Source organism: Myxocyprinus asiaticus, chromosome 22 (assembly GCF_019703515.2).
Source record: "Myxocyprinus asiaticus isolate MX2 ecotype Aquarium Trade chromosome 22, UBuf_Myxa_2, whole genome shotgun sequence".
NCBI lineage: Eukaryota > Metazoa > Chordata > Actinopteri > Cypriniformes > Catostomidae > Myxocyprinus > Myxocyprinus asiaticus.
In genome coordinates this window covers 42,734,984-42,750,000 of record NC_059365.1, presented here as the reverse complement: position 1 = coordinate 42,750,000, position 15,017 = coordinate 42,734,984, and the positions used below count along the sequence as shown (strand labels likewise).

General features: G+C 38.7%; 1 protein-coding gene across 1 annotated transcript in view; it reads left to right on the top strand.

The window, feature by feature from the left end:
- The window catches only part of LOC127413338 (glucosamine-6-phosphate isomerase 2-like), a 16,849-nt gene extending 1,916 nt beyond the window's left edge, over window positions 1–14,933 (top strand). The window contains exons 3-7 of the mRNA XM_051650403.1: window positions 2,203–2,304; window positions 3,938–4,120; window positions 5,225–5,409; window positions 8,340–8,514; window positions 12,906–14,933. Coding sequence (XP_051506363.1) covers window positions 2,203–2,304; window positions 3,938–4,120; window positions 5,225–5,409; window positions 8,340–8,514; window positions 12,906–12,970 — 710 coding nt within the window. The 3' untranslated portion in view covers window positions 12,971–14,933. The remainder of the gene's footprint in view (window positions 1–2,202; window positions 2,305–3,937; window positions 4,121–5,224; window positions 5,410–8,339; window positions 8,515–12,905) is intronic.
- The last annotated feature ends 84 nt before the right edge of the window (window positions 14,934–15,017 follow it).

The window sequence follows — 15,017 nt, the reverse complement described above, 5'->3', positions numbered from 1 at the left end:
AAGAAAGTCATATACATCTTGGATGGCCAGAGGGTGAATAAATTATAAGCAAATTTTCATTTTTGGGTGAACTATTCCTTTTACCCTCCAATGGTATTCGGTAATTTTTTGACCAAAATATATTTTTTTTACAGTTAATAAAAATGGTTTCCTTTATCTGAGCAGTACAAGATTTGGTGAGTTTTGCTCCTTTTGCCATCTGAACATAGGAAAAAAAAAAAAATCGGGCTTGATTCAATAGGTGTGTGTGGTCGTAACAAAAGTGACACCTTTGGTATTTCCGACCATTGAAAATTAATGGGAAAGATTTTTTTTTTTTATCTGTCAAATACAATCAATAAATCAGCCACAATGCAGAAAAAAACATACAGAAATTACAGGGTGAGACTCTAAAATATCCACAGTGCAAAACATACACACCAACTCACACACACACACACACGTTTGCAAATAAATGTTTACTATAGAAAGTTTGACATTGCAAAATATTTACTCTGATTCTTCTGTTTTATACTCTAATTGAATTTTCAGAATCTTGCAGTTCATTTCTGTTTCTTGATGTTCATTTTCTTGACATTGTTATGCATTTACTTTGAGTTATTACATTTTTATGTTTGAAATAAATTATTGGTAGAAATCTGCTTATTCTGTGTCTTCTCTCTGTAACACCATGGTCAGGTTTGATTGCAAGCATAATGACATTAACTGCAAAAATGCTAAACTTTGACAAATAATACTTTGATTATGTCTAAATATATATCCAAATGCATATCTTGCGTATATAAAATTAGGTTACATCAAGCCATCAGATAACACAGAAGGTGGCTACAGCCATCTACTGGCTGTTACTGGCATGACATGGTTTTCAAGTCATGTTATTACATTTTGTTCATCAGATGGCAGCAATCTGCCTCCAATTTATGTCATCTTCTCATATTTTCTTCATGTTTAACTTATAGAAGTGTAGGTTCTGAATTATTATTATTTTTCAAAAATTTGCTTATTTGTATATGCAAATTAGTGGTAAAATGTAGAAATGTACATATAAATAAGATCAAAATATAATAAAATCTCAAAATCAATGCAGAATAGTATTGTTCAAGGAAGAAAAAAAAATGGTATCATTATCATCATCAAAAATAAAGGGTTACGCATCTAAACCTTCTGGTCAAAAATACGCTACGTTTTGGCCTTCCGTCCACACTGAGATGGCATTTTTGTCTGGCGAAAACTGAGCTTTTAGAAAACGCACTTCCAAGTGGATGAATTTGAAAATGCAGTTTTCGCGCTGTAGTGACGTATCTGTTGTCATGTTACACAGTCATGTGATCCATTCAACTCAAAACAATAAAGACGGCGGCCCATGTTGTAGCGAATCTCAGTTTCCTCCATGTCTGAGACCGTCAATCCGTGGATCTTATCACGTGGCTTGTTGAGCGTGTTACCACGGAGACGTAGCGTGTGTGGAGGCTTCACGCTATTCTCCGCAGCATCCACGCACAACTCACCACGTGCCCCACCAAGAGCTAACCACATTATAGCGACCACGAGGTGGTTACCCCATGTAACTCTACCCTCCCTAGCAACCGGACCAATTTGATTGCTTAGGAGAGCTGGCTGGAGTCACTCAGCACGCCCTGGATTCGAATTCGTGACTCCAGGTGTGGTAGTCAGTGTCTTTACTCGCTGAGCTACCCAGATCCCCCAAAAATTTTGTTAAAGATAAATGTTACTTTTTACACCCTTCACATTTCATTCCTTCAAAGGCTATGGGAAGTTTACTTGGAATAGCTGTCTGGCTACGGAACACGAGGACAATTGCGTTTCAGCCCGTACACGGAAGTGATGGCATGCCACGCTTCTTACATTTTGGGGGATTTAAGCATTTTCGGATGTTTCAGTGTGGACGAGAAACTTTTGGGAAATGTTTGAAAATGGCAGTGTTTCTAAAACAAAAGCGGCATTTTCAAATTTATCTGGATTAATGTGGACGTAGCCCAAGTAGTCCATATGACTCTTCTGAAGCCATACAATAGGTTTGTGAAATAAGACAGAAATTCATCCAAAGTCATCCAAAACATTATGCAGCTTACAAATCAAATCATGGTGTCTATTCGTCGATTGGATTTAGTGCTTTATAGTGCTTTTTTGTCCTCTAATTTTCATTAGAAAGATTTTGAAGTATAATCTCTTTGATTGCAGGCAGCACACCCCTCGGCTGCTATAAGAAGCTGATCGAGTATCACAAGAGCGGCGACCTGTCCTTCAAATATGTGAAGACCTTTAACATGGATGAGTATGTGGGTGAGTGTAAACAGCACAGATTGTTCCTCACGAGGAATGCTGCTGAGTGTGCAGGATCTCCACAAACTTGCTCAAAACACTGCAGAACAAGAGCTGCCAATGCAGCAGAAGTATTGAGCAATGCATTAAACAACAATAAAGAGTGTTTACACACTGGTCTCCTATTCTCTGCTTCTAGCCAGCATGAAGTATATGAGGAAGTATTGCAACATCGAAAAAATTACATTACCTTTAATTACTTTTCAAGCATTGGTGGCTTTTATCAAATTGCAGTGAACGTCATTTCATAAAAGTAATACACCACTCAAGACCATGCGTTACAGTGACTTTACCAGATGTCGTGCCATACAGCAGAAAAATCTTCTATCAATTAACTTTTTCCTCATTAAAAAAGTTGAACTCCTAAAGGCATGAATTGTAATTTTGCAATATATGTAGGAAATCATGAGCACTCACATTAAAATGAAGACTCCAGTTATCAGTAACTTATAAAAGCTGTTTTATTCTACATGGAGAGGGTCCGCACATGGGAGCTGCCATGTTAGAATCACATGACCAGCCTTATATTTCTCGCTTAATCTCAGTAACCGTCCTGTTATTTGACACTTTACTCACTGATTAAAGTAATCATGACTGACTGTGAATACTAAATTTCTACAATGGCATCTGAAACTGTGAACTATTGATTTTAAATGATGCTGCATCCAAGCCACTAGGTGTCAGTGTAAGTCCAAGATGACTCAAAGACAAAAGTTACTGAGTGCACCTTTAACGAGGACTTTAAGACACGTAAGACATTACAAACATTACTGCATGATTTCTGGCAAAACTGCTTTGAAACGATGTGTATTGTGAAAAGCCCTATTCAAATAAAAAAATAAAAATGGATTTAACAATTCCAGTTCTAATTCTGATGCCTCTTAACAGTTCCATAAATGATTATTTTAATGCTTTTGAGGAAGAAATATTTGAAATAACTAAATACAATTCTTACTGAATTTTATTTTAAGTCAGACATGATGAAATGAATGACTTGCAGTTCACTATGAAGTTTTTGATTTACTAAATAGAACTGGCTGATTAAAGTTATTAGTTTGATAAAAAGTATTATATGATTCAAAAGAACCGACTCATTAGATTCATTCGTTCATTAATAGAACTACACTGGTTGTGCTGTAAGTATTTCAGTGTAGATTCAAAAGAACCGACTCATAAGAGTCATTTGTTCGGGAATCAGGCTACACTGTGAGCACTGTGTTTCACGTTGTATATTCAAAAGAACAGACTCAAAAGAGTCATTTAATTTGTTTGGGAATCGGGTTACATTGGTTGCGCTGTGTTTCATCCTGTAGATTCAAAAGAACCAACTCAAAAGAGTCAATTGTTCGGGAATCAGGCTACACTGGTCGCGCTGAATGTTTCGCACTACTGATTCAATAATGGTGTTACAGTGCCGCTGAAAGGTAGAGCAGGAAGGAGTATTGTAGCAGTGTTGCATCCGCATTGGTGGAAAAATGCTCATTCGAGAACCGTTAACGGAACGAAACTCATAAAAATCATACTATTTCGGTAAAACATGTTTTAAAGGGAACCGGTTCCTCGTCCTAAAGTTTATGGATCTCTGTGTGTTTAGGTCTGCCCAGGGATCATCCAGAGAGCTATCACTCCTTCATGTGGAACAACTTCTTCAAACACATTGACATTGAACCTCAGAATACACACATATTGGACGGCAATGCCAGCAACCTGCAGGCCGAGTGTGATGCCTTTGAGCAGAAGATTACAGCGGCTGGAGGGATTGAGCTGTTTGTCGGAGGTATGTTCAGTAAATCAGACCAATACTTTGGTTTGTCAGACACATTAATAGAGAGACACCAGTAACATTACTGTTATGAATGACTCGATCTTGAATCTTACAAAACCTGTCTCACGAACGAATCTCGAAAGATATTTATTTTTTTACATTTTTTATGTTCACAACTTATTCTCATTAACATAACTTGACTTTTTACTGTTGAGTTTTTGTTTTTTTGTTTTTTTTGGAATTCACATTAGACGTTCAATGTTGATTCTCATTAGCTGTGCATTACTGTAAAACAATGTTTTTTTACTGTAATATGATTTTTTATTTCAATTTTAATAATTTAAATAATATATCATAATTTTTTTAAATTACAGTACTGAGAATTGGGGGTAGGTAATTGTTACGAAAACAATGTCATGATTAAAAAAATCTTATATACCTAAAGATTCTTCATTTTCTTTAAGGGTAAAAAGCATACACATCCAGTCAGTGTAGGTGCTCAAGCAAACATTTTAAAGAGAAAAAGTCGACACACCACAGCTCCAAGGAGTAAATTTCATATAATCCCACCTTGGTAATGTTTCTTCATCCGACCATCATTTTCTTTAAGCAAAATATAATTCCATATTTCATTCTTTTGTAGGATAGTTCGATTCTAGGTTTCCAGAATCGATTCCAGACTAATTTCTCAGTTCTTAAGAAAAAACAGGAGCAAAGTGAAATCTTACAATAAACAATATTAAGCATACTTCACACTATTTATATGACTGATAGTATGAATGACCAAAGATCATATTATAGCCCTATTCTCTTTATTTAGTGGTGAAATATTGGCTGGACATGTTTTTGACAGCTTTCCTGACTTATTGTCAATACATTCTTTGTGAGATCATATATATATATATATATATTGTTACAAGAATAACATTTCTCACTGAGATAGATGTGTAGAATACATTATTGAATCCTGTATGGAAATTAAGCAAAAACCAACAACATCAGGTCTGATGAGCACCAACAAACATCAAATACATGTATTCTAAGTCCTCACTTGTGTTCCAATCATAATTTATTGAGCTTTCTTTATCCTCTCTCTCCTCTGTGTTGTTTTTTCAGGCATTGGTCCAGATGGGCACATCGCCTTTAATGAGCCGGGCTCCAGTCTCGTGTCCAGAACTAGAGTAAAGACCCTGGCCAAAGACACCATAGTGGCCAATGCCCGGTTCTTTGGGAACAACCTTTCAAAAGTGCCCACCATGACTCTTACGGTTGGCGTGGGAACAGTGATGGATGCAAGAGAGGTAAATAAAGGATATTTTGTGTTTTTTTTTTTGTCTTTTTTTCTGGGAAACACAAAATTGTGCTTTAAAAGTATCAGATTAATACTCTTTTGAGGAAGAACTAATAACTGGCTTTTCCAAAGTTTTCAAGGTAAAATCTTTGAATTTCTTTTTTTTTTTTTTTTTTTTTTTGAGACACAAAGTAATCTAAATAAACACAAGCAGAACTGTATATTCTGTAGGGTTGGGAACTAGGGGCCATTTTTAGGGGCCGGTGCTGCGTTCTTCTGCAGGCGTGACACCAAACTAAAAACACATACAGCACGACCAGTGTAGTCTGATTCCCAAACAAATGACTCTTATGAGCCGGTTCTTTTGAATCTACAGTGTGAAACATACAGTGCGACCAGTGCAATCAGATTCCCGAACAAATGACTCCTATGAATTGGTTCTTTCAAATCTACAGCGACTAGCGTAGCTTGATTCCCGAATGAATGACTGTTATGAGCTGGTTCTTTTGAATCTACTGCGTGAAATATACAGTGTGCCCAGTGTGGTCCGATTCCCGAACAAATGACTCTTATGAGTTGATTCTTTCAAATCCATAGCGTGATCAGTGCAGTTTGATTCCAGAGAAAATGGCTCTAATGAACCCGTTCTTTAAAATCTATTGTGCGAAACATACAGTGCGACCAGTGTAGTTTGATTCCCTAACAAATGACTCTTATAAATCGGTTCTTTTGAATCTGCCGTGCAGATTTCTCCAGTGTGGACTATACAGCTTTTCGCAGAGACTGTTGACCCATAATTTTAATAACAGGTCTATCATTGTAGGATCATCTGTATCAGATTTAAGCACATCTAAAGGGCATGTAAAAACGAAACAAACAGTGGTTGGATATTTTACACATTAGTCAGACTCTTCCTGTCTAAGTGGGCGGTTCTTAGAATAAGCTGCAATGTGGACCAGACCAGTCAAAACGTCTGGCTCTGCGAGACTAAATACACCCAAATGTATTCCATCACACTGAGTGTAACCAGAGAGGCCGTTCTGCAGTTCTCACAAAAGAGGTGATCAGTCTGTGGTTTTAACGCTAAGATAATAATAATAATAATTTTCTTTATTCATCACACATTATACATATGCACATATACAGTGAAATTCTTCTTTTTTCACATATCCCAGCTAGGCTGGGGTCAGAGTGCAGGGTCAGCCATGATACAGCGCCCCTGGAACAGATAGGGTCAAGGGCCTTGCTCAAGGGCCCAACAGTGGCATCTTGGCAGTGCTGGGGCTTGAACCCCCGACCTTCTGATCAGTAACCCAGAGCCTTAACCGCTGAGCTACCACTGCCCCCAAATTTCACACTTCGAATGAACACAAGTCTTTTTCTCCTGCATCTAAATTTCTATAGTGTCTGTTGTGATATCACTTTTTGTCACAGTCAGACGAGCTTTAGTTTGGAGCATTTGTCATCTAAAATTCATAAATATAGTTATGGTTGATTAAGTTTGTTATAGTCTGCTTTAACCAGCTCTGTTGTGGCACTGAACTGAACACCTCTTTGTCTTCATGAGGGACTGATTGTTCAGGACACAAGTACAAACAAGTTCATGAACATACCTGAATACTGGATGCTGGGAAAAATGTCATGTGTATCACATGATTTTGTTGACATCACCTGATGATCATTATGTCATTATGATGAAATGCATGTCAGTAATTTGAGGGACAGCTTCAACAAGATTTTTTTAAGTGTCTCTTAGGCTGCTTTTGGTGGGCAGAAAAATGACACTGATGGCCATCATGTATGAATGTATGGAGTCTATTAAACAATAATTTCGACTTTGTTAGTTTGCTTTGAGTTGTTGCCAGGGTGTTGCTATGCAATTGCTAGGATGTTGCAGGGGGTTGCTAAGGCGTTGCTAAATGGTGTTCTGGGTGGCGGCCTACCGAAGTCTCTATGATATTCTGGTCTCGAGATTTGGCTTCGATCCCTCCTTCAATGTAGGGTCCAGAAGTCCCTGGCTCAATATGTTGTATTTGATCATTTTTTAATTGGTGAAAGATAAACATAAATGATGATGAAAGCCAAAATATTAAATGTCACGGATCAATATACACTGTTGAGCCAAAACATTATGACCACCTGCCTAATATGCTGTTGGTCCTCCACATGCCACCAAAACAGCTTTGACCATCCGAGGCATGGACTCTACAAGACCCCTGAAGGTGTCCTGTGGTATCTGGCACCAAGACATTAGCAGCAGATCCTTCAAGTCCTGTAAGTGTGAGGTGGATCACTTTGGATCGGATTTGTTGGTCCAGCACATCACACAGATGCTCAATCAGATTGAGATCTGGGGAATTTGAATCGATACCACATTTTAAAATATACGCAATTATGCAGTCATGACGACGTAACGGTGGTAAACACTGTAACACAGGTAAATCCCTGATTTTATCACACTAAAATCATGTTAACACATATAATGTTTAAATCTTGTGGCTTTACTTTTAAAACAGTGTGTATGTTTATGAACTGGCCCCATTCACTTCTATTGTAAGTGCCTCACTGTAACTGCGATTTTTGCTTTTTTTAAGTAAGAAATAGGGACAATTTGAGATTATTTTTTGTGCTAATTAACATTACACCACAAATGCAGTGGATTGAGCTTAACTTGCACCACAAGTTAAGCTCAAAACGTGCAACATTCCTTTAATTCTGAGGGTTATGGGTTTCAAATTGTTCAAAGCATGAGCAATAGTAAAAGTGATTCTTGTTTTTGAAAACACCAGCAATTGTAATGGTTGACAGCTGACTCTTAAGTCTTAAAATTAAATAAACCCCAAAAAGTTATGTTTTTACCTCCAAAACAACAGTGAGTGCCACACTTCTGAATATGATGCAGTTCAGACAATACTTATAGCATGTTTTCTTCATTTGTAGGTAATGATTCTGATCACGGGGGCTCATAAGGCGTTTGCTCTGTATAAAGCCATCGAGGAGGGAGTGAACCACATGTGGACAGTATCTGCCTTCCAGCAGCATCCACGAACCATTTTCATTTGCGATGAAGATGCGACACTGGAGCTCAGGGTCAAAACCGTCAAGTATTTTAAAGGTACGTGTCTGAGGACTGTGCTGCCTGGGGGACAGATCTTTGACATGTAGTACATGTAGAGAGAATCTACATGGAACGGTTTTATTTTCTGTGGATACAAATTCCTAGAAGAGCAAAGACAGACCGACAAAATGACTAAATAGTTGAAATGTAGAAAATTCTGTAAATGTCGGGCTGCAATGGAAGCAAATTTAAATTTATTTTATGTTCAGTGCTTTATCTTTATAATGTATTGATTGTAGCTGTCGTTTTCTCTCTGAGCAAATCCAATAGAAGCTGTATATTTGTCAGCCTAATCTTGACTGGGGCAGCATTTTTGCAAATGAAATTACGTGGATCATTCCACGGATCGCTGCAGTTGCGAGGTGAAATGTCCACTGAGGGGCACTAAAAGCCAGTTAAATATTCTCCCAAAAAGATTATGTTTTTAGGGTTAATGCTCTAAGGAGTTTTAAATGAATAAAACTTACCTTCCTAACCTAAACCTTTAACCTAAACCTAACCGATAGTGTCATAAAAGCAGATGGGATATGATAGAGCAGGGTTTCTCAACCACTGGATCATTGTCTGCTGGGTCACAAGATCTTTTCTGTCATGAGTACAAATTACCAATTAGAAGGATAGAACTGTACATTTGCAATGTTTGGGGCAACAGTGACCCCTATTGTCGAATCGTGTTAATATCTCCAGGTTTGCGTAAACAACGGTAAAGAGAGGCTGCATTTCTCTGATGTTAATGATTAGCTGTCCAATCACAAACCATCAATGCGACGAATCGTTCTTTTTGGACAATGTCTCTTTACATAGCATTGCATGCGCTAGCTCCATGCATTATCATGCTAGTCTAAATGCAATCCAATCTCTGTACATCATCATTTCAGAACGGCAGTCCCAAGTAGGGTTGCCACCCGTCCCGTAAAATAGGGGATCGTCCCATATTTAAAGATAAAATGATGCGTCCCATATCGAATCAATATGGGATGCGATTTGTCCCGTATTTAAGCTGGTCCGATGGCGTCACCGTGAAATCGTTCAAGATCATTAATTTAACCTTGATATTCGTTGGAATTTGTTCCTATGTTGAGTAAGGGACTGTCTGAAAAGTCCTCACATTGTTCTAAAACTGTGGAGGGTGTGGTGAGGGACCATCTGAAAACTTCAGCCAGCGGCACCAAAGCTACAAATATTGGGCTATAGATATTAGGCCACTATACCATTAGCATATAAACATATGCCCCAATAGCACTGTGTGAATAACGGGGCAAAAAATAAGTATTTATTAAGTGTTAATTTGCCGTTTTACTCGTGAGCTGTGTCAAAGTGAATAAATCAGAATCAGAATCAGCTTTATTGCCATGTATGCTTACACATACAAGGAATTTGTCTTGGTGACAGGAGCTTCCAGTGTACAACAATACAAAAACAGCAGCAAGACATAGATAATAATAAAAAATAAAAAATAATTATACACATACGTACAGACACACATACATACTTACACACATACACATGGGTAGTGCAAATCTAATACAATCTGTTATGTACAGTGCAAATACAAATCTGTTATGTACAGTGCAAATGTTTTTTTTTTTTTTTTAGAGGAATGAAATGGCAGAAGAGGTTGGATGTGTTGGATAAATACAAAAAACTGTGTATTGCACATAGTTATTGCTCAGTAGGGCAGTTTAACTGTTCATGAGATGGATAGCCTGAGGGGAAAAAAACTGTTCCTGTGCCTGACGGTTCTCAGAGCTCTGAAGCGTCGGCCAGAAGGCAACAGTTCAAAAAGGTAGTGGGCAGGGTGAGTGGGGTCCAGAGTGATTTTTCCAGCCTTTTTCCTCACTCTGAAAGTGTATAGTTCTTGAAGGGGGGGTAGGGGGCAACCAGTAATCCTCTCAGCAGTCCGAACTGTCCTTTGTTGTCTTCTGATGTCTGATTTCGTAGCTGAACCAAACCAGACAGTTATTGAAGTGCATAGGACAGACTCAATGACTGCTGAGTAAAACTGTATCAGCAGCGCCTGTGGTAGGTTGAATTTCCTCAGCTGGCGAAGGTAGTACAACCTCTGCTGGGCCTTTTTCACAATGGAGTCTATGTGTGCCTCCCACTTCAGATCTTGTGAGATGGTAGTGCCCAGGAACCTGAATGACTCCACTGCTGCCACAGTGCTGTTTAGAATGGTGAGGGGGGTCAGTGTTGGGGTGTTCCACAGTGTTCCACAGTGATCTCCACCGTTTTGAGCGTGTTCAGCTCAAGGTTGTTTTGACTGCACCAGACAGCCAGCTGTTCAACCTCCCTTCTGTATGCAGACTCATTGTCATCTTGGATGAGGCCATTGACAGTGGTGTTGTCTGCAAACTTCAGGAGCTTGACAGAGGGGTCCTTGGCGATGCAGTCATTGGTGTAGAGGGAGAAGAGTAGTGGGGAGAGCACACATCCCTGGGGGGCACCATTGCTGATTGTACAGGTGCTAGAAGTGAGTTTCCCCTGTCTCACAAGCTGCTGCCTGTCTGTCAGAAAGCTGGTAATCCACTGACAGATAGACATGAGAACAGAGAGTTGGTGTAATTTATTCTGGAGTATAGCTGGGATGATGGTGTTGAAAGCCAAACTGAAGTCCACAAAAAGAATCCTTGCATATGTCCCTGGTCTGTCCAGATGTTGTCTGTCCTTTGTTGACTGCATCATCCTCGGACCTGTTTGCTCTAAGCAAATTGAAGGGGATCTAGAAAGGGTCCAGTGATGTTCTTCAGGTGGGCCAACACCAGTCTCTCAAATGATTTCATGACCACAGATGTCAGGGCGACAGGTCTGTAGTCATTAAGTCCTGTGATTTTTGGTTTCTTTGGGACAGGAATAATGATTGAGCATTTGAAGCAGCATGGGATTTCACACTGCTCCAGTGATCTATTGCTGGTTAGCGCAGGATCAAAGACACGCTGGTGAGACGCCATCTGGGCCTGAAGCGTTCCTCGTCTTTTGTTTCTGAAAGACACGGCTCACATCATCTTCACAGATCTTAAGTGCAGGTTGAGTAGCAGGAGGGGGGAGGAGGGGGGTTGCAGGAGGTGTTGGTGTTTGTGTGAAGTGAAGGTCAGAGTGGGTGTGGGGTGTGAGATTGGGCCTTTCAAATCTGCAGTAGAACACATTCAGGTCGTCAGCCAGTTGTTGGTTCCGTACAGGATTGGGGGTAGGAGTCCTGTAATTTGTGAGTTGTTTCATGCCACTTCACACTGATGCAGGGTCGTTAGCTGAAAACTTGTTTTTCAGCTTCTCAGAGTATCTTCTTTTAGCCACTCTGATTTCCTTGTTCAGTGTGTTCCTGGCCTGATTGTACAAGACTTTATCCCCACCCCTGTAAGCATCCTCTTTGGCCTGATGAAGCTGCCTGAGCTCTGCTGTAAACCATGGTTTGTCATTGTTGAACTTTAAATAAGTCCTAGTTGGAATGCACATATCCTCACAGAAACTGATATATGATGTAACAGTATCTGTGAGCTCATCCAGGTCTGTGGCTGCAGTCTCACAAACACTCCAGTCCGTGCAATTGAAGCAGGCTTGTAGTTCCCGCTCTGCTTCATTGGTCCATCTCTTTACAGTCCTTACTACTGGCTTGGTTGATTTTAATTTCTGCCTGTAGGTTGGAAGAAGATGAACCAGACAGTGATCAGAGAGTCCCAAAGCTGCTCTAGGGATAGAGCGATATGCATCCTTTATTGTTGTGTAGCAATGATCCAGTATGTTCCTGTCTCTGGTGTGGCATGTAATGTGCTGTTTATATTTTGGCAGTTCACGTGTGAGATTTGCTTTGTTAAAATCCCCAAGAATATACACACTCACCAGAATAAACGAGGAAAACTCCCGTGGCGAGTAGAAAGGCTTACAGTTAATAAAGAGCACTTCCAAATTAGGACAGCACATCCTCTTTAACGTTGTTACATCTGTACATTGATGTAAAAACATGTTCCACCACCTCTCGTTTTCCCCGTTAACTCTGCAGTGGGTTGTCGTTGTGCCTCTAGTGTTTATTTTACCTGGAAACTACCATGATACGTACAACGAGGCACGCAAATCTCATTTAGCAAAATATTTAGTTATAGTAATGTGGTTCTATGAGACTAGGTTGCTACTTTTCATCTGTTGTTGTTCTCAACTGATCTTATTTTGGTTTTAGAATTGATCTTGCTTCAGGGTCAGTATCAGTCTAAAACAGGTTCAACATCAGCATTAAACCTGTCTGGAATGTCTATCACAAGTGCTTTTCTCAGAAACAGGAACGGTCTTAAGAAACAGTCTTAAGGGCTTTAGACTCTCCTGGGGGTTTAATATCGTTGCCTTTTCATCACTGGGATGGATTTCCTAAACATACTGACTGATCTTTTATCCTGCAGGCCTGATGCATGTCCACAATCAACTGGTCGAGCCGACACTCAGCATGAAAGACTACGTGGACTGAACGGGGAACTCGGAACGGCAGGAAAAATGGGAATCATTTGGAAATGATTACATCAGTTTGAATGAATGGAAACTGGCCTCAGGGACCACAGCAGTATGTAATGATCATTGTTTGAAGGTCCACACCAGCATAACAGGGTCTGTTTAGATGTTGCACATGTAACAAACCACAAATATCTGCTTTATCTGTGATGGAAATTTCCCACGGTGCCATATTCATGCACTCCAATTAAAAGAAACATCATACTTGTCTTTGTACTGTATTTTTAAAGTACTATAAGGCCAGTATTAACAAGAAAATGCAATATAGGGTTCGGATTAGGGCAAATTTATACTAAAATTCTCCCTTTACTCTTTCAGCCAAAGTTTATATAACACTATCGCACTCCATGACTAGTAAAAAATATATAATGTTTTATAATCCATTCCTTTTGATTTTGTATCGTAGAAAACCTTAATCAAGAAGGTCAAAAATTTAAGTCATACATCTGTTTTCACCAATAATGGTCATCATTAGTACATTTTTTAAATCATTCTACTTAATTTTAATGTGGAATTGTACTCCGAGGTGACCTCTTGGAAGTCTTCTTTGGGAATATATTGTGTTTAGGCATTATGTTAACACTCTTAAACATTGTTTATGGATGATACTGAGATCCATTTGAATTACTGTTAAGTTTGTATCTCACTGTATTCTGGCTTACAAAAGGAAAAAGATGTTACTTGTGTGGTTTGTCTATGTTCAAGGAGGATTTTGGCCTTCGTGTTTATTCAATGTTAATTTCCGTTGAAGATGAGGGTCAGAATTTCTCCTTTACATTGGTTCACTTATTTACGACTTGCTTGTTTAAAGGTGCAGTCAGTCATTTTTTCCTCATTAAAAAATTTGAACTCCTAAAGACATGAATTGTAATTTTGCAATATAAGTATGAAATCATGAGCACTCACATTAAAATGAAGACTCCAGTCATATCAGTAATTTATAAAAGCTGTTTTATTCTACATGGAGAGGGTCCACACATGGGGGCTGCCATGTTAGAATCACATGACCAGCCTTATACTTCTCGTTTAATCTCAGTAACCGTCCTGTTATTTGACACTTTCACTCACTGATTAAAGTAATCATGGCTGACTGTGAATACTACATTTCTACAATGGCATCTGAAACTGAAAACTATTGATTTTAAATGATGCTGCATCCAAGCCGCTAGGTGTCAGTGTAAGATGACACAAAGACAAACGTTACTTAGTGCACCTTTAAATGTGCTTTCTGTTTTTATGGTATGACTCAGAACCTTAAATTGGATAGCTAAACGCTGTCCTGTACTGGGATCAGTTAAGGTTTCACAAAAACAAAATTTTAAAGCATTTTTTAAGCATCTATATTCTCCAAATTTAAGATCTGGCCCTTCAAATATGAAACCTCAAGGATTGCTATAAATTTTGACCCAGAATCAGTCTGTTGCTCATATCCTGCTAAATATGAGTGAGCTGATGTGTGATCAGTGCTCTTTAAAAGGTATTATAAAACAATATATTTTCTTGTCTTTCATCTAATTTAGAAATCTTGCACCATGTACATGCAGTGAAAATGCAGTCGTTTTATATGCTTATATTCAACAAGTTTTAAAGTGTACAAGGGCCTTATGTGTTATTGACATTTGAGTAGAAAAGTGTGTGAATGTTTATGAAGTTTATAAGCTTTACACATTGCAGTGCACATGCTGTATTCTCTTTACTGTACTCTATAATAGAGGCTGTTTCATTTCTAAACAACAGGGCAAGAGTTTATCATTTTACTCATTTAAAACAAAAACACATTTGTTTTACAGTAACTGACAAGGTGGATTTATCAGGAGTCTGTGCTGAATACATTTTGTGTGTGTGTGGCAAATTTCAATTCTTCTGTAATGTACTGAATGTCCATGGGAAGAGGGATATTATATTAAATTTTTATGGATTTACATGTGTGTGTTTATTGTATTTGGAGTCCCACAGAAAGTTAAAGTCCCACTATGAAAATTAACCATGGTTTTACTACAGAAACC